Genomic DNA, 27,197 nt, shown 5'->3' on the forward strand with positions numbered 1-27,197 from the left:
GTTGTAAGATGGTGACCCATAGGCAAAGGTTGCTAGATTTTACAAAATAAAAAAATGGGACACACAAGTAAATTTGAATTTCAGGAAAATAATTTTTTTTGAGAAGTTTTTGCTATAGGGCGCATGTGCTTGCCAGAAAGACGGAGAGAGACAGAGAGACAGAAAATGAGAAATCACTCCGTAGAGGGGATGGCCACGCTGTAATCCCTTCTCCTCCATTCTCCTCTCAGGATTTTGGGCATGCATGCACACACGCCCCGTGTGAGTTTAAGCCACCAGGTCTGGGGTTTGAACTGCAGTCGACTACATGGGAGTCCAGCAACATAGCCATTACGACAACTGCTGGTTCCAATTTTTTTAGTATAAGTATATCCCAATGTGTACTGTATTTTATCTGACAACCCAATCATAGGCTGAATTTGACCTGTAGATGTATTTTGAAAATAAAAATAAATCTTACATAAGCTATATTTTAAATTTCTCTTGAAAAAGTGAAAATATTTGGAACTCAGCAATAGATACTTCCTTTGGGTGAGTAATACACTCTCCAGTTTCTCATAGTCCCCACAATTCCTAATTGTGTGTGTGTGTGTGTGAGTGTGTGTGTGTTTAAGAGGTTTTTGCTATAGGGCACATGCACTCGCCAGAAAGATAGAGACAGAAAGTGAGAAATCACCCCCAGGGGGGATGGCCACACCACAATCCCTTTTCCTCCATTCTCGTCTCAGGATCTTGGGCACACACGTACACGCGCCCAGCATGAGTTTAAGCCACCGGGTCCGGGACTCAAACCACGGTTGACTACGTGGAAGTTCAGTGACATAGCCATTACGCTAACTGCTGGTCCCCCTAATTGTGTTTTTACATCTAGCCAACTTTCACTTATGATCGTTATCCACCCAGGTCCAAACAGGCATTTGAGTTTCCAATCTCAATATTAAAAGAACAGCAATAAAACTTTAGAGCAAATAGTTTGTGGGTTTATAGTATAAAATAAAATGATGACTAATAAAACTCATAGTAACTAAGTGTGTGCTATTGGTAAAATTCCATGGTAAAATTCCCTTTAGTGCTTAACCCCAACAGGGTACTATGATTATTCCCATTGTCAAGATGTAGAAAATGGGGGGATGGAGGTGGAGTGGTGGTTGAGACGCTGAACTCCCACATGACCGACCACGGTTCAAGTCCTGGACCTCGGGGCTTGCTTTCTCACTTTCCCCGTACCCCCTTACCTCTCTCTGGCCAAATTTAAAAAAATAAAAAAAGATGTGGAAAATGGAATGTCGACTCAAAGACTTGCTCAAGGTTATACCTCTTCTGACCACAGACTGTAGTATTAAAACTTAAAGCTGGTGTCAACTGCTTTTCCCATACTTTGCGTTTCTCATCCATCTGAAATTATTCATTCCCAGAGCCATTCAGTCAACCAGCAGCTTAAAGATAAACCCTAAATAAATAAAACTCACTGAAGTCTTCAGGTTGCATTGGCTGTTTATTGTTCAGTTTGTACGTTTGTGTTGCTTTCAAAAGCCCGTGGTTGAATTAGAACTGCTATAATTTTCACTCAGACTTTGAGGATATTTTTCTCACTGACAGTTACAAGCCATCAAGTGCTTTATAAAAGATCATTGTTGCTCAGCCTGGGAATTATTTAGTCCATTTTAGGTGCTTGTCATCCTCTTTTTTATTTTTTAGAGATTTTTTTTCTGTAGGGCATGTGCGTTCGCTAGAGAGACAGAGAGATAGAAAGCAAGAAAGCACCCTCCTAAGGGTGATAACCATGCCACAATCCCTTCATTCTCCTCTCAATTTGGGGCATGCGTGCACACACATCTGGCATGAGTTTCAAGCTGCCAGGTTCGGGACTAAAACCATGTGATCAAGCACAGTTGACCATGGGGAGTCCACACCTTAACCACTATGCCACCTGCTTATCCATCTTCTTAAAGGTCACCAAATATGCTCCTGTGTCCCAATTTCTGTACTCACTCCACTACTCCAATCTGTGTGGAATTGGACAAGAATTTCCTCATTCTCCTCTGAAATCACTGTGGCTTTGGTTGAATCCTGGGGAAAATATGCCTCATGTTAATTTCATTGCAATGACCATGATGCAATGGGTCCGGAATGCATGGTTGTGCAGAGTAAGGATGGGAGCTATGTGAATAGGGTTCTTTGGCAGCTCAAGGGGGATGGAGGAGACAGGTGGGCATGGTTATTCAATTGCTTTAATTTTCTTATGGTGGTTTGTTTACGGAAGAGATACTACTACTATCTGACCAATGGAATCCGAAAAGACATGATTGCCCCTGAGGAGAATGAGGTGATGGTCCGGATTTCAAAGCTGATTTCTAACACACTGCTGGCAAGTCCCTCCCTGGAACCCCTAATGACCGCCCTGGTGGAAGAGAAGGAAAATGACTACTACAGCAGCCTCATGAAAAGCATTGGTAAGACTGGGCATAAGTGGGGCAGAGGTCTCCAGATTGAGGGCACTTTCTTGCTTTTCTCTTCATCAGTCACCACCCTGGTCCCACTGAAAATGCCAAGAACATTATTTAACTTTTAGTGGCCCCCTGCCCCATCACTAACGTCAGCACCAGCACTGCTCACATTTTAACGTGCATACTCATAAGCTGAGATTCTGTGAAAAATTCAGATTCTGACTCAGTAGATCTGCATCAGGGGTGGAGCCCGAGATCCTGCATGTTTCTCAGGTCATTCAGATGCGACAATCCTGGGCAACACACAATTCTAGCTCAAGACCTACTTCGTCTCTCCAGCACTTTTTTTTCTTTCCACGACACTCAGTAGTCACCCCATCCTCTGCATTCATAGAACTTCTTGTCTCTACTTCCAACTCATCCTGCTTTGAAACTTCCCTTGTGCCTTTATATCTCTAGTGCTGTTTAACGTCGACATGCCACTTCATTTTTCATGACTCTTGACTCCTTTGTTGGACTGTTAGCTCTTTGATGGTGAGGGAGATATTGTTGGTCCTTACTCTTCTCCATATCTAGTCTAGTGTGTTGCAAACACAGTAGGTCGTTGGGAAATATTCAATGATTGGTGAGTAACATGAGCAACACAGCAGGGAAGGAGTGCTCCTATGAATTCCCCACATTGCTATTCCACTGGGCCCAGCTCTTTACCATGCTGTCTAGTTATTTTTATTTTCCTAACTATTTATGATGTCAGTATAATGGTTCCCTATCTACTATACCCTGGAACTGAATTCCTGAGAGTAAAAGTAAACATGTAAGGCTCTTCAATTCTAGCTGCGACTCACTCCTCATTTATTTTTTTTTTGAGAGATTTTCGCTATAGGGCGCGGGTGCTCGCCAGGCAGACAGAGAGAGACAGAGAGATAGAAAGCGAGAAATCACCCCCCAGAGGGGATGGCCATGCCGCAATCCCTTCTCCTCCATTCTCCTCTTGGGATCTTGGGCACGCACGCACACGCGCCCGATGTGAGTTTAAGCCACCAGGTCCGGGACTCGAACCGCGGTCGACTACGTGGGAGTCCAGCAACATAGCCATTACGCTAACTGCTGGTCCCAAACTCCTACTCATTGTTTATGGCCTAGCACAAATGTTATTTCTGCTATGAGGTTTTAAATAATCTTATAGTCCTTAATATGTAAAATATTTAGTATCTAAATGTCCATTCATAAGTATCGGGCATTCTCCATTGTGTTGATTATTTTTAATGTAACTATTTTGGTGTAAGAAATCAATTTATGACTAATAAGGAATCAGCAAATATTAGTTCATTCTTATGCAAGATACTAGATATCCTGTCAGGACTCAAACCCATGTTCCACGAACACTCATTAAACCATGAAATGAAATAATGAAATAAAACACACACCAATAGAGTGGAGCTGCCCCGGGGTCATTATACCCAGGTGACCTCACATCCTTGTAAATGAGGGAGGCTTTTTTAGTATAAGTGGACAGAGGCTCAGTGATGAACCTAAGGGTGTGCAAAGTCCCTGCTTATTCAAGGTGTTTTCCCTCTTGGTTATAGTTGATTACATCCTCATGGACCCAATGGAGAGAAAAAGGCTCTTCATCGAGAGCATCCCTCGCACTTTTCCTCAAAGAGTGATCCGCGCACCTGTGCCCTGGCACAGTGTCTACAGGAGTGCCAAGAAGTGGAACGAGGATCACCTGCACACAGTGAACCCCATGATGCTCAGCCTGAAAGAACTGTGGTTTGCAGAGTAAGAAGGGCCTCCCTTCCCTTTCTGTTCTTCCCTTTTATTTATTTATTTTTTTTAACATTCTCTATTGTTTAATTTTATTTATTTATTTATTTATTTTAGATTTGACCAGAGAGGACAGAGAGAAAGAGAGATAGTGAGAGAAAGTGAGAGAGCAAACCACCAAGTCTAGGACTCAAACCATGGTCAGCCATATGGCAGTCCAGCACTTTAACCACTGCACCATCTGCTAGCCCCTCTGTTCCCTTTCTTTATTGCTTCCCACACATAAGTGAGCCTACTGTGCTGAGCACAATCAGAGTAGTCCTGGCCTTGTAGTGAAATGAAATGAACAAATCCTAGACCAGAAGAGCATGTGTACTGTGCGTGGCAATGCTTTATGCATGCTCAAAAGGCCCTCCTTGCTCCCAGGGCACCTGATGCTCCCTAGAGCACACGAGTCAAGAGAACACTGGTTGCAACCAGGCAGATCCAAATCTGCTGCTCACCGGTAATATCACCTCTTTGTACTTTGATTTGCTTATCTCTAAATTTGGGATAGTAATTTAGAAAGTTTCTACTTCATAGGATGATAGGAAAAAACCCATAACTTAATATATTCACAGTACTTCGAACATTGCCTGACCTAAGTTCCATTCATTGTTAATTTGTCGTTACCTCCACTACAACACTTAACATCCTAAATTATAATTATATGCTTATGCATTTGTCCCTTCCTAGCCTGTGAGATGATGGGGGCTTGAACCTTCTTCCTTTATGTAACTCAGTACCAGTGTGGGCCTGGCAAGCACAGGTCTCCTTGTTATATTTATCAGTGACCAAATTGGCCACAGGAATTATAGGAATCCAGAGGAGACGACGGTCACTTTTTTCCTGTCTTCCATTTTTAAGATTGAGATATACTTTTAGATAAGAGAAAAGGATTTTGAGATCTATGGCACAGCAGGGTGGCTCTAATCAATAACAATGTATTATATATTTGAAAATAACTGAGAAAGTATATTTCAAATATCTCACCATAAAAAATGGTAATCTATGGGACCAGCAGTTGGTGTAATGGCTATGTCGCTGGACTCCCATGAATCGGCCATGGTTCAAGTCCCGGACCCAGTGGCTTAAACTTACCCTGGGCGTGTGTGCCAAAAATCCCGAGAGAAGAATGGAGGAGAAGGGATTGTGGCGTGGCCACCCTCCATGGGGGGTGATTTCTCGCTTTCTGTCTCTCTGTCTGTCTCTGTCTTTCTGGCGAGCGACATGCCCTATAGCAAAAACCGCTCCAAAAAAAAAATTTGTAAGCTAGGAGATGGCTATATTAGCCATCTAGGTTTAATCATGCCACATTCAGTACCTATATCAATACATCACATTGTGCTCCATAAATGTATACAATTATGATTTTTCAATAAAAAATATTAGTAACAAATTTTTAGTAAACAATCGAGATTAATTTATGTTCTATAAAATTCACCCTTCTAAAATGTGTAACTCAGTAGTTTTAGTACTTCCACAAATGTGTATAACTTTCCTCCCTGTCTAAGTCAAGAATATTTTTATTGGAACAAGCAGATGGTGTAATGATTATGTCGTTGGACTCCCACATGGCCGATTGCAGTTTGAGTTCCAGACCCAGAGGTTTGAAACTCACACTAGGCATGTGTGCAAGTGTGCCCAAGATCCCGAAAGGAGAATGGAGGAGAAGGGATTGCGGCGTGACCATCCCCCCTGGGGGGTGATTTCTCGCTTGCTTTTTCAAATATCTCACCATAAAAAATGGTAATCTATGGGACCAGCAGTTGGTGTAATGGCTATGTCGCTGGACTCCCATGAATCGGCCATGGTTCAAGTCCCGGACCCAGTGGCTTAAACTTACCCTGGGCGTGTGTGCCAAAAATCCCGAGAGAAGAATGGAGGAGAAGGGATTGTGGCGTGGCCACCCTCCATGGGGGGTGATTTCTCGCTTTCTGTCTCTCTGTCTGTCTCTGTCTTTCTGGCGAGCGACATGCCCTATAGCAAAAACCGCTCCAAAAAAAAAATTTGTAAGCTAGGAGATGGCTATATTAGCCATCTAGGTTTAATCATGCCACATTCAGTACCTATATCAATACATCACATTGTGCTCCATAAATGTATACAATTATGATTTTTCAATAAAAAATATTAGTAACAAATTTTTAGTAAACAATCGAGATTAATTTATGTTCTATAAAATTCACCCTTCTAAAATGTGTAACTCAGTAGTTTTAGTACTTCCACAAATGTGTATAACTTTCCTCCCTGTCTAAGTCAAGAATATTTTTATTGGAACAAGCAGATGGTGTAATGATTATGTCGTTGGACTCCCACATGGCCGATTGCAGTTTGAGTTCCAGACCCAGAGGTTTGAAACTCACACTAGGCATGTGTGCAAGTGTGCCCAAGATCCTGAGAAGAGAATGGAAGAGAAGGGATTCTGGCCTGACCATTCCTCCGAGAGGTGGTAGGGGGGCTGATTTCTGACTTTCTCTGTCTCCGTCTCCCTGGTGAGCACACATGCTGTGTAACAAAAATCTCTCCAAAAAAAAAAAAAGAATATTTTTATCACCCCAGAAAGACGTCACTCCCCATTCCTCCTTCCTCTCAGCCCCTGAAAAATCACTAATCTACTTTCTATTTCTATCGATTTGCCTACTCTGGACATTTTACATAAATAGAATCAGGTAATACATGGCCTTTTGTGTTTGGCCTTTAGTCATTCACTAAACAATGTTTTTAAGCTTCATCTATGTTGAAACATGGATCAGTACTGCTTTCTTTTTTGTGGCCCAATTATAATTGTAATATTCCATTGTATTGCCATACTGCCTTTTGTTAATCCACCAGTTTATCCAGCAGTTTCACTGGGGGTGGGAGAAGGACTGTTTTTTTTTTTTTTAATTTCTTTAATGAGCCCCTCAAGAAGGATATTAATCCTGATGGGATAGTGAAGATGCCAGAGTTCACTGAAAAATAAGGTTAATGAAATGATGGGCTACCACCATCTGGATTCCTTACTAGAAAAATTAGAGGCAGATATGTTTGTTTAATTTTGATTGTCTGCATTTGTCAGTAGCTCATCATATATGTGTTTTGTTCAGGGAAGATCTCTAGCTTTGACCATGTTCAGTCTTAAGGGAGCCTTGTTTTTATCTTAAATATATTTAGTGTTATCTAGAGAATCTTGTATCTTAGAAATTTTATTCCTCTCTTTTGGCAGATTTAAAGACCTCAGGTTTGTTCGAACAGCAGAATTACTGGCAGGAAAATTGCCTTTGCAGCCTCACGAGTATCGGGATGTGATCCGGAAACACTGCCTGGAGGCACGCCAGATTCTACTCAACAAGTCAGTATCTGCATCCCGGTATTGTAAAGACTGAAAACTCTCAGACGGAGACTAGCTTCCAGCCTAGGAGTTGCACAAAGTGTGTTGACCTCCTTTCAATGACGTTGACATCCTTCTCTGTCTTCTTCCTTCCCTGTTCCCATCCTCAGACAGCGCTTCTTTTGTCTAATAGCAACTCTCAGCTTCTGAGCAGACCCTGCTCAGAAGGTTTTTTTTTTCCTTTTAAGTTTTTTTTTTTCCTTTTCTCCTTTCTCTCTTCCCCCCTGTACATTCTGAATCAGAGACTCAGAACCTGCCAGGGAGAGAAGCTGGACAGAACATTCCAGTTTGTGATGACCCTTCCTCCCAATCTCTGGTATGATGAAGAAACTATGAACTCTTCTCTCTGGACATGCCCAATATCCCCTGTCTGATTGGGTATTCCCAATGGATGATCACTTGCTCAATTCAAATCTTACCAGTTTTTTCCCATGAAAAAGATATTGGCAGGCAAGGTGGCCAGGAATGTGAAAGTACTGATCTGCAAGGTGGCTTAGTGGGGGGATGAGTCCATGTGTCTTGTTACAGAGCAGAAGGAAGACTGAGAGGACTTCTTGGAGCTCAAAGAAGCTTACACAATGCCTTGTGTCTTTCCAGGTGGATTCCCACCTGCGCCCAGCTTTTTGTCTCACAGAAGGAAAAGTGGGTCCATTTCGCTCCCAAGAGTGACTACGACTCTTCCCGAAACATTGAGGAATATTTTGCTTCTGTTGCATCATTCATGTCACTCCAGCTCAGAGAGTTGGTCATTAAGTCCATTGAAGACCTTGTATCTTTTTTCATGATTCACAAGGTATGTATGGGACCTGTAGCCTACCTTTTGAAGGGAATCAATCTAATTAGAACGAGGATTTCATCATGTATATCCTCAGCTCTGAACCAAGTCAAAAAGTAAAATTCTTGACTTGCACACACATCAGGTGATTATTTGTTTATATAAAGGATTCCTGTAAGTATATAGCAATGCATCTTGAGATAATTTTCATTATTAAATTGATAAAAATCTATAGAATAAAGAAGTTAAGAAAAAAAATTTAGTTGCATAAAGTAAAATACATGTGTTTTACAGTTTGGGGGTGGTGAGGGGTCACTTTTTTATCCTGTTACAGGAAAGGGGTTGAAAAAGGTTTGTTATCAATCTTTGTTTTGATATTTAGGGAGTGTCCTGTGTATTCATTGCAGATATTTACCTTTTTTTTTTTTTTGGAGAGGTTTTTGCTATAGGGCGCATGCGCTCGCCAGACAGACAGAGAGAGACAGAGAAACAGAAAGCGAGAAATCAACCCCCCGGGGGGATGGCCATGCCACAATCCCTTCTCCTCCATTCTCCTCTTGTCCTGGGCACGCACGCACACACGCCCAGCGTGAGTTTAAGCCACCAGGTCCAGGACTCGAACTGCGGTCGACTACATGGTAGTCCAGCGACATAGCCATTACGCCAACTGCTAGTCCCCAGATATTTACTTTTGAAAGACATCTCTTTCAAAGACAAAAGGCTTGGTTGACCTAATTGATAACTTTCTTCATGAAACTGCTATAATCAAGTTGAAATAACAACTTAACATCACTAAGTCATAGTTTTCAAAGTCATAGCATCCCTAAATCTAAGTATCCTAGGGATCAAGGAAGATTCTTTTGAATTTTATACTATGTGAATATTTTGCCTTAAAAAAAGTAATAAAATTTGGGAGCAGCAGATGGTGTAATGGTTACATCGCTGGACTCCCACCTAGTTGACCACAGTTTGAGTCCCAGACCCAGTGGCTTAAAACTCACACTGGGTGTGTGTGTGTGCATGTCCAAAATCCCAAGACTCCTCTTGGGTTTGCCACATGACCATCTTCCCTGGGAGATGATTTCTTGCTTTCTGTCTCTTTGGTGAGCACATGCACCCTATAACAAAAATCTCTCTCTAAAAGAAAAAAGTAATAAACATTTATAATTATTTGCTCAAAAAATACAGAATGAAACATTGCTATATATGTGTTTTGTTTGTTTGTTTTGGGGGTGAGATTTTTTTTTTTTTTTTGCTATAGGGTGTGTGCTCCCTGGAGAGACAGAGAAAGTAAGAAATTACCTCCCAGGGGGAATAGTCATGCTGGAATCCCTTCTCCTCCATTCTCCTCTTGGGATCTTGGGCACGCATGCACACATGTCCAGCATGAGTTTCAAGCCTTCAAGTCCGAGACTCAAACCGTGGTCAGCCATGTGAGAGTCCAGTGTCTTAACCACCACTACACCACCAACACTGCTAACTTTTGACTGCGATTGTTACCAGAATGACTGTGGTCCAGTCCCATGACTGAACACAAGTTCAGCCACTGGCTGCTTGAAAGTCAATGCTTGAGAGACAAGTGATGGCAAGGAAAAGTAGTTTTATTCAGGAAACCAGTGACCTTGGAAGATGGCAAACTAATGTTCAAATTTTGTTTCTGATGTACTAACTAAGAGGGATTTAAAAAGAAAGATAGGGGGGGTCAAGGGGGTTACATGCTATTTTGCTTAGCACAACTGTTTAACTTCTCCTTGATCCATCCCATGGAGGAAACTTGTTGACATCAGGATGGCTTTCAGCTGTGGCTGGATTGGCCTGTTCTAATCATCAGGGTAGAAGTTTTTATCCTACTTAAGCCATCTGCTTCTTGAATTGTAATCTCCAAGTATGGCCTCTGGTCTGCAAAACTATGATCAATTTCTGCAAGAAACAACACTTATGTCAAAGAAAGAATGCCAAAGGCCAACCTATAGTATTTTAACCTACGGTATTGAATTTAATATACGGAATTGCTTCGGTTCCTCTTATAGCCTAGCCATATAATGTTAGTACCCTAAAAACAAACAGAAACGACCAATCTATAGACATTGTAATCTTCTGCTTTGCTAAAAACAGAAGAAACCCAGATGTGAAAAACAATATCACCCTAAAATTACACACAAAGAGAAAAGTAAAATCTTCATGTTCTGAAAAAAAGGGAAAATTTTATAGGTATTAGATAAACAGTAAGATGTTCAACAAATGTTTACTAAGCACCTTTAAATGAATCTAGAAATCTCTGAAGTACTTTATAGATTCCCTATGACAATCTCACTAGGCATTGCAGTTTTTGAAAAGTATCTTGTGTTACTAGCTATTGCAGGGAATCAGAAATATCTCCAAGTCAACATTTATGTTGTTAGAAGTCTGACATTTTGAACATATGCTCATTAGTAACTCCATGTGAAGTATACAGATAACCATTTATATTGAGCGCCTACTATATGCTAAATGCTATTGTGGATATTTCTGGAGGAGATAGATGGATGAGACATAGATCTTGTCCTCAAGTTTAGAGGAGAGAAGATATGCATATAAATATCTGCAGGAGAGAAAAACAAAATGCCATTGGGGAAGTGGAAATATGGAAGTTCAGAAATGGAGGAGGTGATTTTTAACTGAGGCCCAAGGAGGTTTCTGAGAGGAAGAGATTACTGAGTGGAACTTTGGAATATGGGAAGGATTCAGAAATCAGGATGCAAGAATTACCATGTAAAGTAAATGATACTGAATGAAGGCGGCTTTGGGAAAGGGAGAAATCATAAATTCAGGATGGGCTAGGCTATCCCCAGCCCATGTTTTAAACATGAACAACATGTAGTGCCTTTCATTTCCTTTTCTGGTGTTCACATAACACTATAAATGCATAAGGCTTGCCTCTTCAATTTTGGATACCCCAGTTTTATGATGATTGTCATAACTTATGTATTCCACAGGATGGGAATGATTTTGAGGAACCCTACCAAGAGATGAAATTCTTTATACCTCAGCTAATCATGATCAAAGTTAAAGTCGATGAACCCATAATTGTCTTTAATCCATCTTTTGATAACTGCTGGGAATTAGTACACAACTCTTTATTGGAAATTATTAAGAACTCTGAAGGGATCCCCAAGGTATAGTATTCACTTAATCATTCATTTGTATTTTTATTCACATATTGAATAAAATGTATTTAAAATGATTGTTTATATAAGACACAGTCAATGTGATATTCAGTTAGAGGAGTTTCACTTTCGGGATATATTCTGAGTATACTTGTTAACCTCAGAAAGCTGATTTGGATATAAAGAAATGTCCTTGCAGTCCATATTTATTCTTCTAACAGGGATGTGAAGAGTTACTTTGTGAGAAAGTGCTCTCCACAATGCCAGCCTCACAGGAGCAGATATGTCCCATGGCATATCCATTAACTTGGATTAATAGTCATTATGGGTCAATTACCATAAACTTTCTGAGAATTTTTATAAATCTGTATCTAATTTAATTTTGAAGTTCCATTTATTTGTTTCTTTGTTTGTTATCACTCTGTGTTTCTAGAGGAGAGAATAACTTTTCCCTTCTTTTTCCAATCTCTTTCTAGTTTCTTTTCCAGAGCAGAGTTACTAATCGAATTCCAGACACTTATTAGCAAACTTCTATGACTAGACAGGATTTTCTATGTGGATGTGATTCTTTTTTGCTCCATCTTCTTCTCTTTTTTTAGAGAGAGATTTTTGCTATAGGGTGCATACGCTCACTGAAAAGAGAGAGAGACAGGGAGACAGAAAGTGAGAAATCACCCCTCCTCCCCAGGGAGGATGGCCATGTCACAATCCCTTCTCTGTTTTCTTCTCAGGGTTTTAGGCACAAATGCATATGCTCCTGGCATGAGGGGTTTTTTTTGTTTGTTTTGTTTTTGAGAGGTTTTCGCTACAGGGCGCATGCACTCACCAGACAGACAGAGACATAGAGACAGAAAGCGAGAAATCACCCCCCAGGGGGAATGGCCACGCCGCAATCCCTTCTCCTCCATTCTCCTCTTGGGATCTTGGGCACGCACGCACATGTGCCCGACGTGAGTTTTAAGCCACCGGGTCTGGGACACGAACCGTGGTTGACTACGTGGGAGTCCAGTGACATTGCCATTACGCCAACTTCAGGTTTCCCTGGCATGAGTTTTAAGCCACTGTGTCAGGACTTGAACCACGGTCAAATATGTGGGAGTCCAGTAATGTAACCATTAGGTCATTTGCTGGTCCTGCTCCATCTTCTTCTAATTCCCTTTGGGTGGTTCGTGTGGTAAGAGGGTCAGTGTCCAGTCTCATACAGAGAATGAGATCTGTTTGTGGGTGGGTGCCTCTTCCTCTCTCCCTCTCTCTCTCTCTTTCTCTTTGTTTTTCTCTGTTCTTCATCCTCTTCCCTGCTAGCTCTTGCCACACATTATGCATGCTTGGATGCTCTGAGCACTCTTCTCTTTCAATTCTGTACTTAGAGGGCCTAAGAGCTCAAGATGAGAGTTGGGATTACAGGGAAGTATGTGAAGCCAAATGTTCCAGTTGATTTCACCAGAGCACTCATTTGGAGTTTTGAACCCAACCACGCTTGGCTAACATGACAACTGGGTTTGTGGAAATAGAAAAAGCAGTGGAGAGCTCTCCTATAACCAGTATCCCTAGGAAGGAAATGAAAGAGAAGACTCTGTAATTTGGAGGGATTAATGTGGGGCTTGGGGACAGTTAAAGTACATACCACTCAAGCTTTCTTTCACTGCTGTTGATTGGCAATATTTGCAAGCAGCTGGGCTGGAAGAGCCCAGGGCTCATGGAGCTGCTACTGAAAACAGCCCAGCTGGAGCTGGTACTAGAGTCAGTGCATTGAAATGCCAAACAGACACGCTTACAAATCCCAGTTTGTACCAGGTTTGAAAGCTAGGAGCAAATGAATACCAATAACTGTATCAAGCCATGAGGAAAAATAGCAGAGGCCCTGGGTTCTCCATCTAGTGATGCCATCAACATTGGCTCCCTTGCCAAGCCTCTCAAACTGTGTTATCTCTGAACAGGGTAGTGAAAATTCAGAAGAATGGTCCCTTGGGTTGACTTTCCAGGAAAATACCTAAGAACAACAGCAGGTGGACAGTACCTCTAGCCCTTGCCAGTCCTGCCTTATTTATGGTTAAACATGAATTTTTAAAGTTAGGAGGAAAATCAGCAATAGAATAGGATTTTGAAAATAGAATTCAAGGTGAAGAATGAATATTTGTGAAAAAGAGTTACTAAAGGAAACCAAAGTAATTATCAGAATTCATTTGTCTTAGTGATACAACAAAGCAAAACAAGAATTCTCTAATACTGACTGAAATGAAATAAGGTGGATGGAGGCAGAAAAAAATGAAGTTGGATAAAATAGGAAAGGGTTTTTTTTTTTTTTGAGAGGTTTTTGCTATAGGGTGCTTGTGCTTGCCAGAAAGACAGAGAGAGACAGAGAGACAGGAAGTGAGAAATCACCCCCCCCCGGGGTGGGGGATGGCCATGCCGCAGTCCCTTCTCCTTCATTCTCCTCTTGGGATCTTGGGCATGCACACACAGGTACCTGGCATGAGTTTAAGCCACCGGATCCAGGACTTGAACCACAGTTGAATACATGGGAGTCCAATGATATAGCCATTATGCTAACTGTTGGTCTGGGAAGGGTTTTATAAACTAAAAATGCAATAAGCAGAATTTTGATCAGCATTAGCAGCCATATGAATGTGTTACCTTCATAATCAGGAACAATCTCCATATCACAATGGAAAAGGGCTGCTAAGGACAGTCTCTCTCTTGATGAGAGAATTTTCTCACTCTCAGTGCCAGGAAATGCCAAAGTCGGAGAAAAGTGTGGGTGTGCACATTGAGGATGATGACAAAACCAGTCTGAAATCAGAGAGCCGAGAAGATAAGCAAAAAAGGTCACAATTAATTATCTGGAAAGTTATGCTTGTTCTTGACCCAACTCTACAGACTGCTTTCTAGGACATGGGAGAACCAGCCACATTGAAAGGGCAACAGGAAGTATTTCTTTCTCTTCAGATTGATGACTTCTTCCTAAGAGGCAATCCATTATCCTGGGTACTTTGAGAGGAGGGGAACACCACTTTGGCATTCATTTCCTCACACAGTATTTACTGAGCCCTTGCTAAGTCAAAAACTATGTCAAATACAGACCCTCATGGTATTTATATTCCATGACATACCTAGAACAGCTCTTTAAATATTCTTTTAATTATAATTGTGGTGAGTGCCAAAAAGAACAAGTTCAATAGGTAGGCTTTAAACAGGAAAACCCAATATCCCCTGAGGGATTTTTTGTTTGTTTGTTTGTTTGCCAGAGAGCATGTGCACTTAGAAGAGAAGAGATGGGGTAGAGGGTGAGAAAGTAACCCCCCCTCCCGCACCATGGGAGATGGTCACTCCACAGCCCCTTCTCCTCCATCTCTCCCCTTTTCAGGATTTTGGACATGAACACACACATGCCTGGTATGTTTTTCAAGTTGCTGGGTCTGGGACTAAATCCACACAGTCAGCCACACAGGATCCAGTCACCTTAACCACCATACCACTGGGTACCTGGCATGAGTTTAAGCCACCGGATCCAGGACTTGAACCACAGTTGAATACATGGGAGTCCAATGATATAGCCATTATGCTAACTGTTGGTCTGGGAAGGGTTTTATAAACTAAAAATGCAATAAGCAGAATTTTGATCAGCATTAGCAGCCATATGAATGTGTTACCTTCATAATCAGGAACAATCTCCATATCACAATGGAAAAGGGCTGCTAAGGACAGTCTCTCTCTTGATGAGAGAATTTTCTCACTCTCAGTGCCAGGAAATGCCAAAGTCGGAGAAAAGTGTGGGTGTGCACATTGAGGATGATGACAAAACCAGTCTGAAATCAGAGAGCCGAGAAGATAAGCAAAAAAGGTCACAATTAATTATCTGGAAAGTTATGCTTGTTCTTGACCCAACTCTACAGACTGCTTTCTAGGACATGGGAGAACCAGCCACATTGAAAGGGCAACAGGAAGTATTTCTTTCTCTTCAGATTGATGACTTCTTCCTAAGAGGCAATCCATTATCCTGGGTACTTTGAGAGGAGGGGAACACCACTTTGGCATTCATTTCCTCACACAGTATTTACTGAGCCCTTGCTAAGTCAAAAACTATGTCAAATACAGACCCTCATGGTATTTATATTCCATGACATACCTAGAACAGCTCTTTAAATATTCTTTTAATTATAATTGTGGTGAGTGCCAAAAAGAACAAGTTCAATAGGTAGGCTTTAAACAGGAAAACCCAATATCCCCTGAGGGATTTTTTGTTTGTTTGTTTGTTTGCCAGAGAGCATGTGCACTTAGAAGAGAAGAGATGGGGTAGAGGGTGAGAAAGTAACCCCCCCTCCCGCACCATGGGAGATGGTCACTCCACAGCCCCTTCTCCTCCATCTCTCCCCTTTTCAGGATTTTGGACATGAACACACACATGCCTGGTATGTTTTTCAAGTTGCTGGGTCTGGGACTAAATCCACACAGTCAGCCACACAGGATCCAGTCACCTTAACCACCATACCACTGGTTGCTTGCCCAGGGACTCTCTAAGGACATAATACTTGAGAGGAGCAGAAATTGAAAAGTAATTCAGACAGGAAGGAGAGGAGAGAGGGTATAGACGGAAGGAACAGCAGGTGGTTCTAAGCGCTATGTAGCAGGGAATAGAGTCAAAACGCAGCTGGTGCCTCTGAAAATGAATCTATTACCAAAGAGTCTGCATTTTGGTGCCATTTCCCTTCTTGCAACATTCAAAAGAGGTTTCTACTCTTCAGGTGGAATCTATCCTATTCCCAGAATTGAAAGGATATAACCTCATCCTTGGAACTGTTGACCCTGAAGAAAAACTTGTTTCTGATTTTGTAAATCAAACTTTTGAGATATTTCAGAAAAATCAAGTTGGCCCCTACAAGTAAGTTGACTTAGTTATAATTTTATTACTTAACCTGTTTTCAAGCTACCAGGTCTGAACTCCAATGGGTTTGGAGTTCTAAATTATCACCCAATAAGCAATTCCTGTCCCTGGCCCCACACATATATATAATAAGAGTAGCCAATACTTACATGGATATTATATGGTTATTATCCCCATTTTACAGATGAGAAAACTGTAACTTTCTCAATACTACACAGCAAGTAAACAGGAGAGCCAAGATTCAAATTCAATTACAGGTCCACCTCCATATCTAAATGGCATGGGACCTTGGTATTTTGAAATTTCTGGGTTTTAGAAAACATTTATCATATATTACAGTACAGCCTCTGTGAGGTTTGGGGCTACATATTGGTATTTCTGCAGTGAAACCTATGATTCCTGCCATAAGTAGCCTCACATCCGTTTGGGCCAGCTTTTGCTACAACTGAATGTTGAAACGATGTTCTGTTTTGCAAGTTTTTAGGATGAAGGAATTGAAGAAAAGGGATCAAAGATGAAGTTATCTAAGTCCATAGGCCATGCTCTTCAATCATCACACTGTAACACACCTCACAGTTGATCATATGAAGTTTCTAAGCTGAGACACTTAAAGAATGGAAATGGGTGTTATTTACAATTACCATGGGACAACAAGGGTAAACCTGGACTGTCCCAAGCAAACCAAGACATAGGGTCTCCCTAACCCAGTCCTGAATATGCTTCTACTGACATTTTCAACCAGAAAATTCTGTTTTGTGGGTAGGATGTTCAGCACCATCCCTGACCTCTACCCACTGGATGCCAGTCTGGAGCTCTCCAGTTTTAACAACTGAAATGTCTCCATATGTGCTCAAATGTCCCCTGAAGGGAAAATTGCCCCCAGTGGAGAACTACTACTAACCTAGTTAGACAATCATGGTTTCACATTTGGAAGCTCTGCCCTTGTGAATTCGATTTGAGGTTTCTATTTGAAAATACTCTTTTCCCTGTTCATGGAGTCTTACACATACATGTTTTCTTTCCAGAATGAAAGGGCTTCTCTTTGCGTCTCAGTTTCAGTACCAGCTCTTGGAATTGTACCACTGGGCCTCATGGTCTTAATTCTACTTAACTCATCTTTATTTTGATTCAAACTTATTTGAAGTCAGGTCATCCTAAACATACCCCCAAGTTTCAAGGAAACCTGGTTAGCCATTTTTGCATGATCTGATAACATACAGAGTTACTTAAGGTTGGCTAATAGATTGAAGGTTCATTAGTTCCATATTTTCATTCTAAAATTTAGTCATAGAATTTTGAAGTTGCAAGGAGGGATAGAAACCTACTTTTACTGCATATTCGCAGTATGTTAGGCATAGTATTAATTGCTTTATGTATAGTTTATTACTGTTAAGCTATGATAATCCTCTGATATGTTAATTAGTTAGACTTCCACTTAAAATTGAAGACACTGATCTTTGAAACAAAGAAACATCTGGTCTAAGTTCATGCAGCCAAGAAATGGTTCAATTAGAATTTGAAGCCAAAATTCTGAATTCCCAGTTCCATGTACCTATTGCCATGTTATACTTTTCTTCCCTGGTTTGGGCTAATTTTTTTTTCTATTTTTGCTATTATCGCTTCATTTGCCACTCTGACTCATCTGATTTGATGACCTATATTTGAATTATGTTCTTCGATATGGAAGATACTTAAATGTATACAAAAAGTATGATGACTTATTGGATAACACAGCAGAGCAAAACATCACTGCATTCCTGAAAGAAAATCATGAAATTGATGATTTCGTGACGGTAGGAGATGCCACTTGACATTCGTACCTTGGTGACACATGCTGCAGACAACCCAATAAATAGTCAACATGTTTCATTAGTGCACTCAACACTGGCCTCGGGATGACCTGGGGTAGGGTTGGGGATAAATGGATAGTTGCTCAAAGACAAAATAAGCTCCTGGATGTGCTCCTTTCTACAGAGAATCAATAGCATTAAAAAACGGAGGAACGAAATTGCATCCATGCCCATTACTGTGCCTTTAGCTATGTTCTGCCTGGACACCATGTTCCTGAACTATGATCTCTGTGAGCGAGCCCAAAATCTGAAAGACCGCCTGATTCATTTCCAAGTGGATGTAAACCGGGAAACAAATACCAGGTATCAGAACTGTCTGCAGAAAAATAGCACCAATTGCATAATGGAAAAGTGACCAAAACCTATACCTTCTAGCAATGACCAGACTCAGCTTTAAGGTTTCTTCTTGCCCCAAAGTGAGAGTGACAGGAAATTCAGCTTCAGGCTAGAAACTGGACAGTCAAGAGAAAAGTACAGGGGCCAGCAGATAGTGGTTAAGGCGCTGGACTCCCACATGGCCGACTTTGGTTTGAGTCCTGGACCTGGTGGCTTGCTTTCTCACCTTCTCTCTGGTGAGCACACGTGCTCTGTAGCAAACTTAAAAAAAAAGTAATAATATGATAAATAAAATAAATATTTTAAAAAATAAAAGAGAAAACTCCATGGGAATGGGAGGAGGAGGGTGGATTACCACTGAGACAAGTTAGTAATTGTGACTGCCATTGCTATTATGTTACATGGTGAACATCCTTCCGCAGTTTGTCTCTGATCCTGCAGCCTTTGCCTCCCTGCAGGGAACTTCAGGAATGCAAGTTGCTTCCTGCTGGCCCCTGTTTAATCTTAAATGCTATATTGTACCTTCCTTTTACTGATAGCTATCTCTGTTAGTTAAGGCATTTTTGATTGGGAGGGACAGAAGCCTATACAGATGAGCTCAGATAAAAAGGAGAATTGGGAGCTCACATGTTGAAAAGTTTGGGGGTTTCTATTTCAGGCCCTCGATGCTGCAGTTAGAATGCAGTCTCCCTCTCTCTGCTTGGCTTTACTTTAGGCTGGCTCCATTCTCTTACAGGCTTTCAGACTTAATCATCCCAGGTTCCCATCCACAGGCAGAAAAAGTTTCTCTTTTTCGAACAGACTCACAAAAGTCCTGGCCCAGGTAACATTAACCTGACTTGGATCTTTGCAATATTGGATCAAATACTGATGGTTTAGGCCTGGCTGGTGTTCTTATCCCTGGGGCGCATGTCAGCCGTACCTAAACCATGTAAATTGAGAGAGGAAGAGGTGTTTCCAAAGAAGTCTTAAAATGTTACCAGAAGAGAAAATTAGGTGCTGAGAGGCCTCGACAGCAGCTGTCTGCTGCAGGTGGAGCCTCTTTAATTGAAAAATCTGAAATCCAAGATGCTCCAAATCTGAAATTTTTTGAGCACCAAGATGGCACCACAAGTGGAAAGTTCTACATCTGTCCTTATATGATGGGTGAAAATGTTGTGATATAAACATATCGTATAAAATTACTTTCAGGCTATGTCTAATTTGTTTATGAAACATGAACAATTTGTTTTAGAGAGAGATTTTTGCTATAGGGCATATGCGCTCACCAGAGAGACAGAAAACAAGAAATGACCACATAGAGGAGGATGGCTATGCCACAATCCCTTCTCCTCCATTCTCCTCTCAGGATTTTGAGCATGCATGCACATGCACCTGGCATGAGTTTTAAGCCACCGGGTCCAGGAATTGAACTGCGATTGACTATGTGAGATCCAGCAACATAACCATTACACTGTCTGCTGGTCCTAGAACGTAAATAAATTTTATGTTTTAGATTTAGGTCCTATCATCAATATATCTCATTATGTATGTGCAAATATTTCAAAATCTGGGACCAGCAGTTAGCGTAATGGCTATGTCGCTGGACTCCCATGTAGTCAGCCGCGGTTTGCATCCCGGACCCGGTGGCTTAAAACATGCCAGGCGCATGTGCATGCATGCCCAAGATTCCAAGAGGAGAATGGAGGAGAAGGGATTGTGGCATGGCCATCCCCGCTGGGGGGTGAATGCTTTCTATCTCTCTGTCTCTCTCTGTCTGACGAGCGCATGCATCCTGTGGCAAAAACCTCTCAAAAAAAAAAAAAAAAGAAAAAAGAAAAGAAAAAACAAATATTTCAAAATCTGAAAAAAAAGAACCAGAAACATCTCTGGTCCCAGGCATTTCAAATAAGGGATATTCATGTCTCTATTTGAATGTTGCAAACTGATTGTTTCATGTTATTCTAGCTGCCTTTCTCAGAGTACTTTATTTTTTACTTGTTTAAGGTTTTTTGCCATAGGGTATATGTGCTCACTAGAGAGACAGACAGAGAGAGGGAAAGTGAGAAATCATCCCCTGGAGGGGATGGCCACACTGCAGTCCCTTCTCCATTCTCCTCCTGGGATTTTGGGCATGAACACAATCGTGTCTGGCATGATTTTCAAGTCACTAGGTCTGAGAGCCAAACCATGGTTGACCATGTAGGAGTCCAGCATCTAAACTACCATGCCACCTGCTGAGTCCCTCTCACAATATTTTAAACCATCGACTAAGATGAGTTAGTAGTAATGATTGTCATTATTATATGTTACATAGTAAACTATTCATATATATTATATATATATATATATATGTATGTGTGTGTGTGTATATATATATATATAATTTTAGTATTTTAAGGTTTACAAAATACATATCAGAATCCCATCAGCAAATTAACAATAACAATAGCTCTCATTTCTCAGCACATATTATACATATAGCCCAAGCACCATGTAAGCATCCTGCATAGTATAGCTCTATTCAAGTCCTTCTGACAACCTTACTCCTCTCATTGCGTGGATAAAGAAACTGAGACTCCAACAGGGTAATAGGAGGCACATCCAAGGCTTATCCTGCTGGGTCATTAAGAAGGTCATTTCACACTTTTGCATAGAAAAACACAGAGAAATATGTCATGACTTTTCTGACTGCCTAGTAGTTGAGTTTGACCTCCAAGTCCATGCTCTCCACTACTTAACTCCAGTAGGTGACAGAGCAGTCAGATTCCTGGTTTTGGAGATAGAAGACTTGGTTTTGAATCCCAAACCCTTCATTTACTAGCTATGTAACCCCTAGCTTTGCCGCTCAGATGTTGAGTTTCTTTGCTTTTAGAATAAAGGTTTGGGACTAGGGCACTAAATGTTTCCTTCACACTGCTAAGATGCTTTCTTTGGAAAATTTGAGCCATCAATTTTTTTTTCTTAAGTAATAGTTTATCTGTTCCTGTCAAATCAAAACAACATGGTGCATTAGTTGTTTTGAAGAATGAATGAGTAACTACATATATAAAATGACTAGACTGCTGAATGACACCTTGGGAGGACTTAATCTATGTCAGATATTATTATAATGATTACTTTTATTCCTGGAATGTGGTGCACATGTAAATATTTTTAAAATATTTTTAAGGATTATTTTTTTCTAGCATCATTTATTTATTTTAATTTGACCAGAGAGGGACAGAAAGAGAAAGAGAGAGAGAGAGAAAGCGAGAAAGCAAGCCACCAGGTATGGGATTGGGATTCGAACCAGGTTAACCATGTGGGAGTCCATCGTTCTTTTTTTGTTTGTTTTTCTTTTTTGGGGGAAAGGTTTTTCGCTATAGGGCGCGTGCGCTCGCCAGACAGACAGAGAGAGACATAGAGACAGAAAGCGAGAAATCACCCCCAAGGGGGGATGGTCACGCTGCAATCCCTTCTCCTCCATTCTCCTCTCAGGATCTTGGGCACACAGGCACACGCGCCTGGCATGAGTTTTAAGCCACCGGGTCCGGGACGTGAACCACGGTTGACTACGTGGGAGTCCAGTGACATAGCCATTACACTAACTGCTGGTTCCCAAGGGAGTCCATCGTTCTTAACTACCACACTACTTGCTGGCCCCAGCACATGTAAATATCATCCATCAAGAATTTGTAGGTAGAGAAAAGTTGGAAATCATTGTTTTAGTCTCCAAATAGGAATCATGTCTGTTTAACATGATGCATCTTACAAGAAAGCCATTGTAGACAATGATGTTGATGATGGTAATGGCTGTTTCTTTCTCTGTAGCATTTGTAATCAGTACAGCACCATCGCAGACAAAGTCAGTGAGGTTCCCGCCAACACTGAGGAACTGGTATTCCTCATTGGATTCTTAAAGAAATCCAGCGATGTCACTGTGTTCAAACTCAGGAGGCAACTTAGAGATGCAGCGGAAAGGCTAGAGTTCCTGATGGACTACGCAGACTTGCCCTGTAAGTCCCATGCCGTAGGTGTACATGTAAGCATATATGTATGTTTTATATTTCTGTTTAACATAGAAAAACAGCCTATGTTTTTATCTTTAGGGATAAAGAGTTGGGGACAGGAGGACTATAGGAGTCTTTCTACTAAATTTTGGGAGAGCTGCTTTTCAGGTGCTCCCAGATGTTAGAGGCATTTATTCCATACTCTTATTCACAGGAGTTTGAATCACACAAAAGAAATGTTTTTAGACAAAAAAGAATACATATCTAGAGACTTGACTATGGGTTCGTAGATGCCTGACATGGCATCTTGCATCTGGGGTTCCTGGGAAAGTCACTTCCAGTTGCAGAATTCTTTTATAAATGGGTAAATTTTACTCATCTGTAATCTTAATACAATCCCACCTTTGAGAAGAGGCCAAGACAATTTCTGTCGTCCTCCTGTGTATCTTAAGAGGGAGAAAAGATCAGAGCTCCTTGAAGGCTTATGAAGCCAAGATAGAATTTTGAAATAAGGACCAGGTTCTGAAGGAAAAGTTCATGTTCTCTCTCTGAGTCATTTTCCATAGAAAATACCTGTGAATTACCTTGTGTTCCCAATGTGTGAGAGAGAGAGTGTGTGTGTGTGTGTGTGTGTGTGTGTGTGTGTGTGTGTGTTGGGCGAGGGGGTGAGAGGGTGGTTGATGGGACAGAGAAAGGGAAATGGGGGTGAAAAGGGCCCTCCTAACCATTCACTGAACAGTCATGAGCTGTGTCTTTGATCATGTAAGTGCATGCTGGACTTTCTCACAGTGGTCTCTAAGTCCGTAAGGAAATCGAAAGCATTTTGATGGACCAAAGCCATAAGATGGGTACGCAGTCTGGCACTGGTATTTGTACTGCCACTTAACCAAAGGGAAACTGACACTCAGAAAAGGTAAAATAGTTTGAATCCTGGAACCAGAACATAGACCCGGTTTTCTAGGCCTACACAGACCTAGTCTCAGAAGGCAATAACTCAAAGTGGTTAGAATGTAGGCTTTGAAGCTGGTCAGACCTGGATTTGATTCTGCTCTGCTGCCTTCTAGCAGTGTAACCTTGATCACTTGGCATAGTCACTTTCTTTGTCATCTGTGAAAACAAGGATGATAATACCATCTGTCTTCTAGGTTGGCCCTTACTAAGCGCTCAGTAAGTGTTAGTTGTCAATCATCATGCAGCCCATCCATTCCCCGCTGCCCACCCCACTTCTCCTGACCTCTGCTCTGCTGAATTAATTCTCCACGTGCTGACCTATGCTGCAGTGTCCTGAAGCAGTCTGCATGTGTTTTGCAGCAGAGGATATCAAACTGAACAGCACTCTGTTCCTCTGGCCAGACCAGATTGAAGATATCTTCGATAACAGCCGGAACCTTCTCCTAAACAAGAGGGATCAGGCAGAGATGGACCTGATTAAAAGGTACCGGGAGAGTCTGGGCTTGTTTTGGACATGTGACCTGACTTCATAACTCAGGCTGCAGGTTCTGGTTCTGTCTAGAACCCACCACAGCAATGTGTGGGCAAAGGCTGAAGATAAATGGTGAAGGAATTTCCTTTTACTTCCCATTGAGGGATGGTCTTCCTAAGCCTGTTTGGCTGTAGTAACCTCTGCCAACTTTTCTCTCCCGGCCTTGAACAATTGGAATTGGATTTTGTAGAGAGAAAGGCAAGAGGAGTGGCATGTAATAATAGCTTCTGCAATACTAATAACAGCAAAATTGTCAGCTTTACCTTGGAGACCAGGGATCTGTGAAATATCAAGACAGGGATAACAAAGGCAGGGTAGGAGGCTGAGAAATTACCTCTTTTGCAGCTGGTTTTGTGCTGTGCTAACGTGCTTATAATCGTTTTTCATTCATTATTTGTCAATTCAGATAGAGGAGGCAGAAGCTGCATTCCTCAGTTCTCATGGTCTCCTCAGCCCTAGGGGTCCACAGTACCTTCCCTTTGAGGGTAGCTTCTAGAGTCTCACTGTCCCCTATTTGTTCTTTTAACCCCATTTACACCTCGCTTCTGTCAGTGGCTCCTTCAGTGAAGTGTCTTTCTTTAAATGTTGGAGTGAATTCTATTTCTTGAAAGAATTCTGACCAGTTCACATCTTTAAATTCCTACATTATCCTTTAGACTCCAGGTGGTCCTGCAAGTGCGACTCATTTACTCAACCTAATTTCCTGAGTGTATTACTGTATAGACTCTCTATACCATGAAAGTACTTTGGAAATTATAATGTGCTGAGCAATTACAGGAAATTAAAAATAATAGTAGTAATATTTCAAGGTAATCACTAAGCTTACATACCATTGCCCTCTGAGAAGAATCCAAAACTGCTTTTATCAGGGATTTCTCTTTGTATGTGGGTACAGCATTTGAAGGTTCAGAAAGAATTTTAATGATTGAAAAGGCACCCGACAGCACCTAATTGTGTAGACAACAGGAAAATTGGCTTAGTCCCCTCCTCCGCCGTTGTGTACAACTTGGTGGTAGGTTCTGTGGTCCTGAAAGCAACATGGAAAATACATAAAGGACAGTTCAAGTACGTGAGCTGCTCCCTGCCATGAGAGTGCAATGGAAAACCCTTTGGCATCTTGGAGGCAGAAAGGAAATGTGTTAGAGAGCGCTCAGGATTGTTTCCCCAGGATTCAGGGGATTCAGAGTACAGTGCCTTGCGTATAGTTGAGGATTACTGTTATAAGTGAGTGAATGACACTTTGTCACAGTAAGGACAGTCTGTAAAATTAATGCCTACTGGGCTCTACAATTATAAAACAAAGGCAAACAAAAGTTGAGCACTCTTAGGTGTTCTATCTTGAATCTAAGATTCAAGGTGGTGAAGGAGCCACCTTCTCTGCTCCCCTCTTGTGCTCCTGTCTATTCTTCTTCTCTGTGGATACAGAGGACAAAAGGGATACATAGACTGCTCTTATGCACATGGCTGTCAAATGGGATGGTGGGAAACAGATAAATACAGAAGCTCTATGAAGGAAACAAATGGGGAAACAAATCATAGTGATTGTGTTCAGTGGACAAGTCAGGGAATGTCTCATTTTATAGGAGACTTGGAGGATGAGAAGGAGCCAGTTAAGTGGAGATATGGAGAGGATCTAGGATTCAGAGGACTGGGTTCTTGAGGTCACAGTAAGGAATTTGTATTTCTTTTTTTAAGTACAATATAAAGTCACAGAAAATTTTTAACCTGGGGACCACAATGATCTACTTAATTTTTTCTTTTTATGTTTTACTTATTTAAATTAGGATCCAAATATGTCTGCCACATTGCAATTGGTTGGCATATTTCTTAAATTTCTTTTAATCTGTAGTTTTGCCCTCCATCTCCTATGTTTTTTCACTTGAAATTTATTTATTAAAGAAACTCAAGCACTTGTCCACAAATCTAGGCTGCTGATTGTACCTCTGTGGTGTCATTTAACATGTTATTCTATTCTCTGTACTCCCTATGAGTTTTTAGTAGATGATTTATCCTGTTATTAATCTAATTTTGGTCCTGATTGCCTACTCTGATGGCTAAAAGGGAAAACTTAAGTTTGTCTATGGGCAAGAGTATAGCATAGAAATAGAAAAAAAAAAAAAGAAAGTAGAGTCACTCATATCAATATTAAACATAGCCAAAGTCAAAACATTAGTGATTCAAAGATAATTATTTAGATGAGTGAAATAAAGGTAAAGCAGCCATCAACACTTGAACAAGTGTTGAATAAAGAAATTAATTAAATTGTGAATAAGGTGAAACTTGAATAATAAGAAAATCGAAGTAAGTTATATTTTCTCCTCCAACTAAATATAGATAGATAGATAGATCTCCCTTCTGCCTTATGACGGAAAGTGACTGTTCTTCTTAAATGATTTATAGAACATTTATAAATGTTGGCCATATTTTAGGACTTCAAAAAGATTCCAAGAAACAGAAATAATAAAATCGTATTATTTTTCTATTGCAGCATAACAGATCATCCCAAACCATAGCAGCTTAATAAAAAATTCACCTTCCAGTTCCGTGGGTCAGAAACGTAGGCTCTCAGGAGGTTGCAGTCAGAATGTCAGCCCAGGCTGCAGTCTCATCTAAGGGCTCACTGGCTGATTCTATCTCCAGCTCACTCACATGATCATTGCTAGGATTCAGTTCCTTATAAGCTGCTGACCAGAAACTGCCCTATCTTCCTTACCATATGGGCCTCTCCAAGGTATAGCTGACAATGTGGTAGATGGCTTCCCTCAGAGCAAGAGTGACTTAAGAGAAAGAACAAGCAAGCAGGACAGGAGTCAGGCTTTTTGTAACCTGATCTTGTAAGTGGCATATTCTTTTTGTTAGAAATGAGTTACTAAGTCTAGCCCAAACTCTAAGGTAGCCAATTACACAAAGGACAAATACTGGGAGGTGAGGATCATTAGAGATCCTTAGAGGCTATTTACCACAGTGCAATCTGAAATAAAACCTAGGGCGGATCTGTGGCATGGTGGATAGGGCAGTGGGATCCCACATGACTGAAAGCACGGTTCAAGTCCATGAGTCTGTGGCTTGAGAAACATGCTGGCCATACGTGTATACATGCCCCAAATCCCCAAAAGTGGGAGAAATGG

The 27,197-nt window shown here is 41.1% G+C and overlaps 1 protein-coding gene across 1 annotated transcript in view; it reads left to right on the top strand.

Annotated features, from left to right (window-relative positions):
• Positions 1 to 27,197, top strand: part of DNAH3 (dynein axonemal heavy chain 3) — a 172,248-nt gene that overhangs the window by 11,825 nt on the left and 133,226 nt on the right. The window contains exons 7-16 of the mRNA XM_027773745.1: positions 2,264 to 2,453; positions 4,034 to 4,229; positions 7,462 to 7,587; positions 8,224 to 8,419; positions 11,377 to 11,556; positions 16,290 to 16,426; positions 18,117 to 18,222; positions 18,404 to 18,582; positions 22,408 to 22,592; positions 23,898 to 24,021. Coding sequence (XP_027629546.1) covers positions 2,264 to 2,453; positions 4,034 to 4,229; positions 7,462 to 7,587; positions 8,224 to 8,419; positions 11,377 to 11,556; positions 16,290 to 16,426; positions 18,117 to 18,222; positions 18,404 to 18,582; positions 22,408 to 22,592; positions 23,898 to 24,021 — 1,619 coding nt within the window. The remainder of the gene's footprint in view (positions 1 to 2,263; positions 2,454 to 4,033; positions 4,230 to 7,461; positions 7,588 to 8,223; positions 8,420 to 11,376; positions 11,557 to 16,289; positions 16,427 to 18,116; positions 18,223 to 18,403; positions 18,583 to 22,407; positions 22,593 to 23,897; positions 24,022 to 27,197) is intronic.

Source organism: Tupaia chinensis, unplaced genomic scaffold, assembly GCF_000334495.1.
Source record: "Tupaia chinensis unplaced genomic scaffold, TupChi_1.0 Scaffold000367_1, whole genome shotgun sequence".
In the NCBI taxonomy this organism is placed as follows: Eukaryota; Metazoa; Chordata; class Mammalia; order Scandentia; family Tupaiidae; genus Tupaia; species Tupaia belangeri.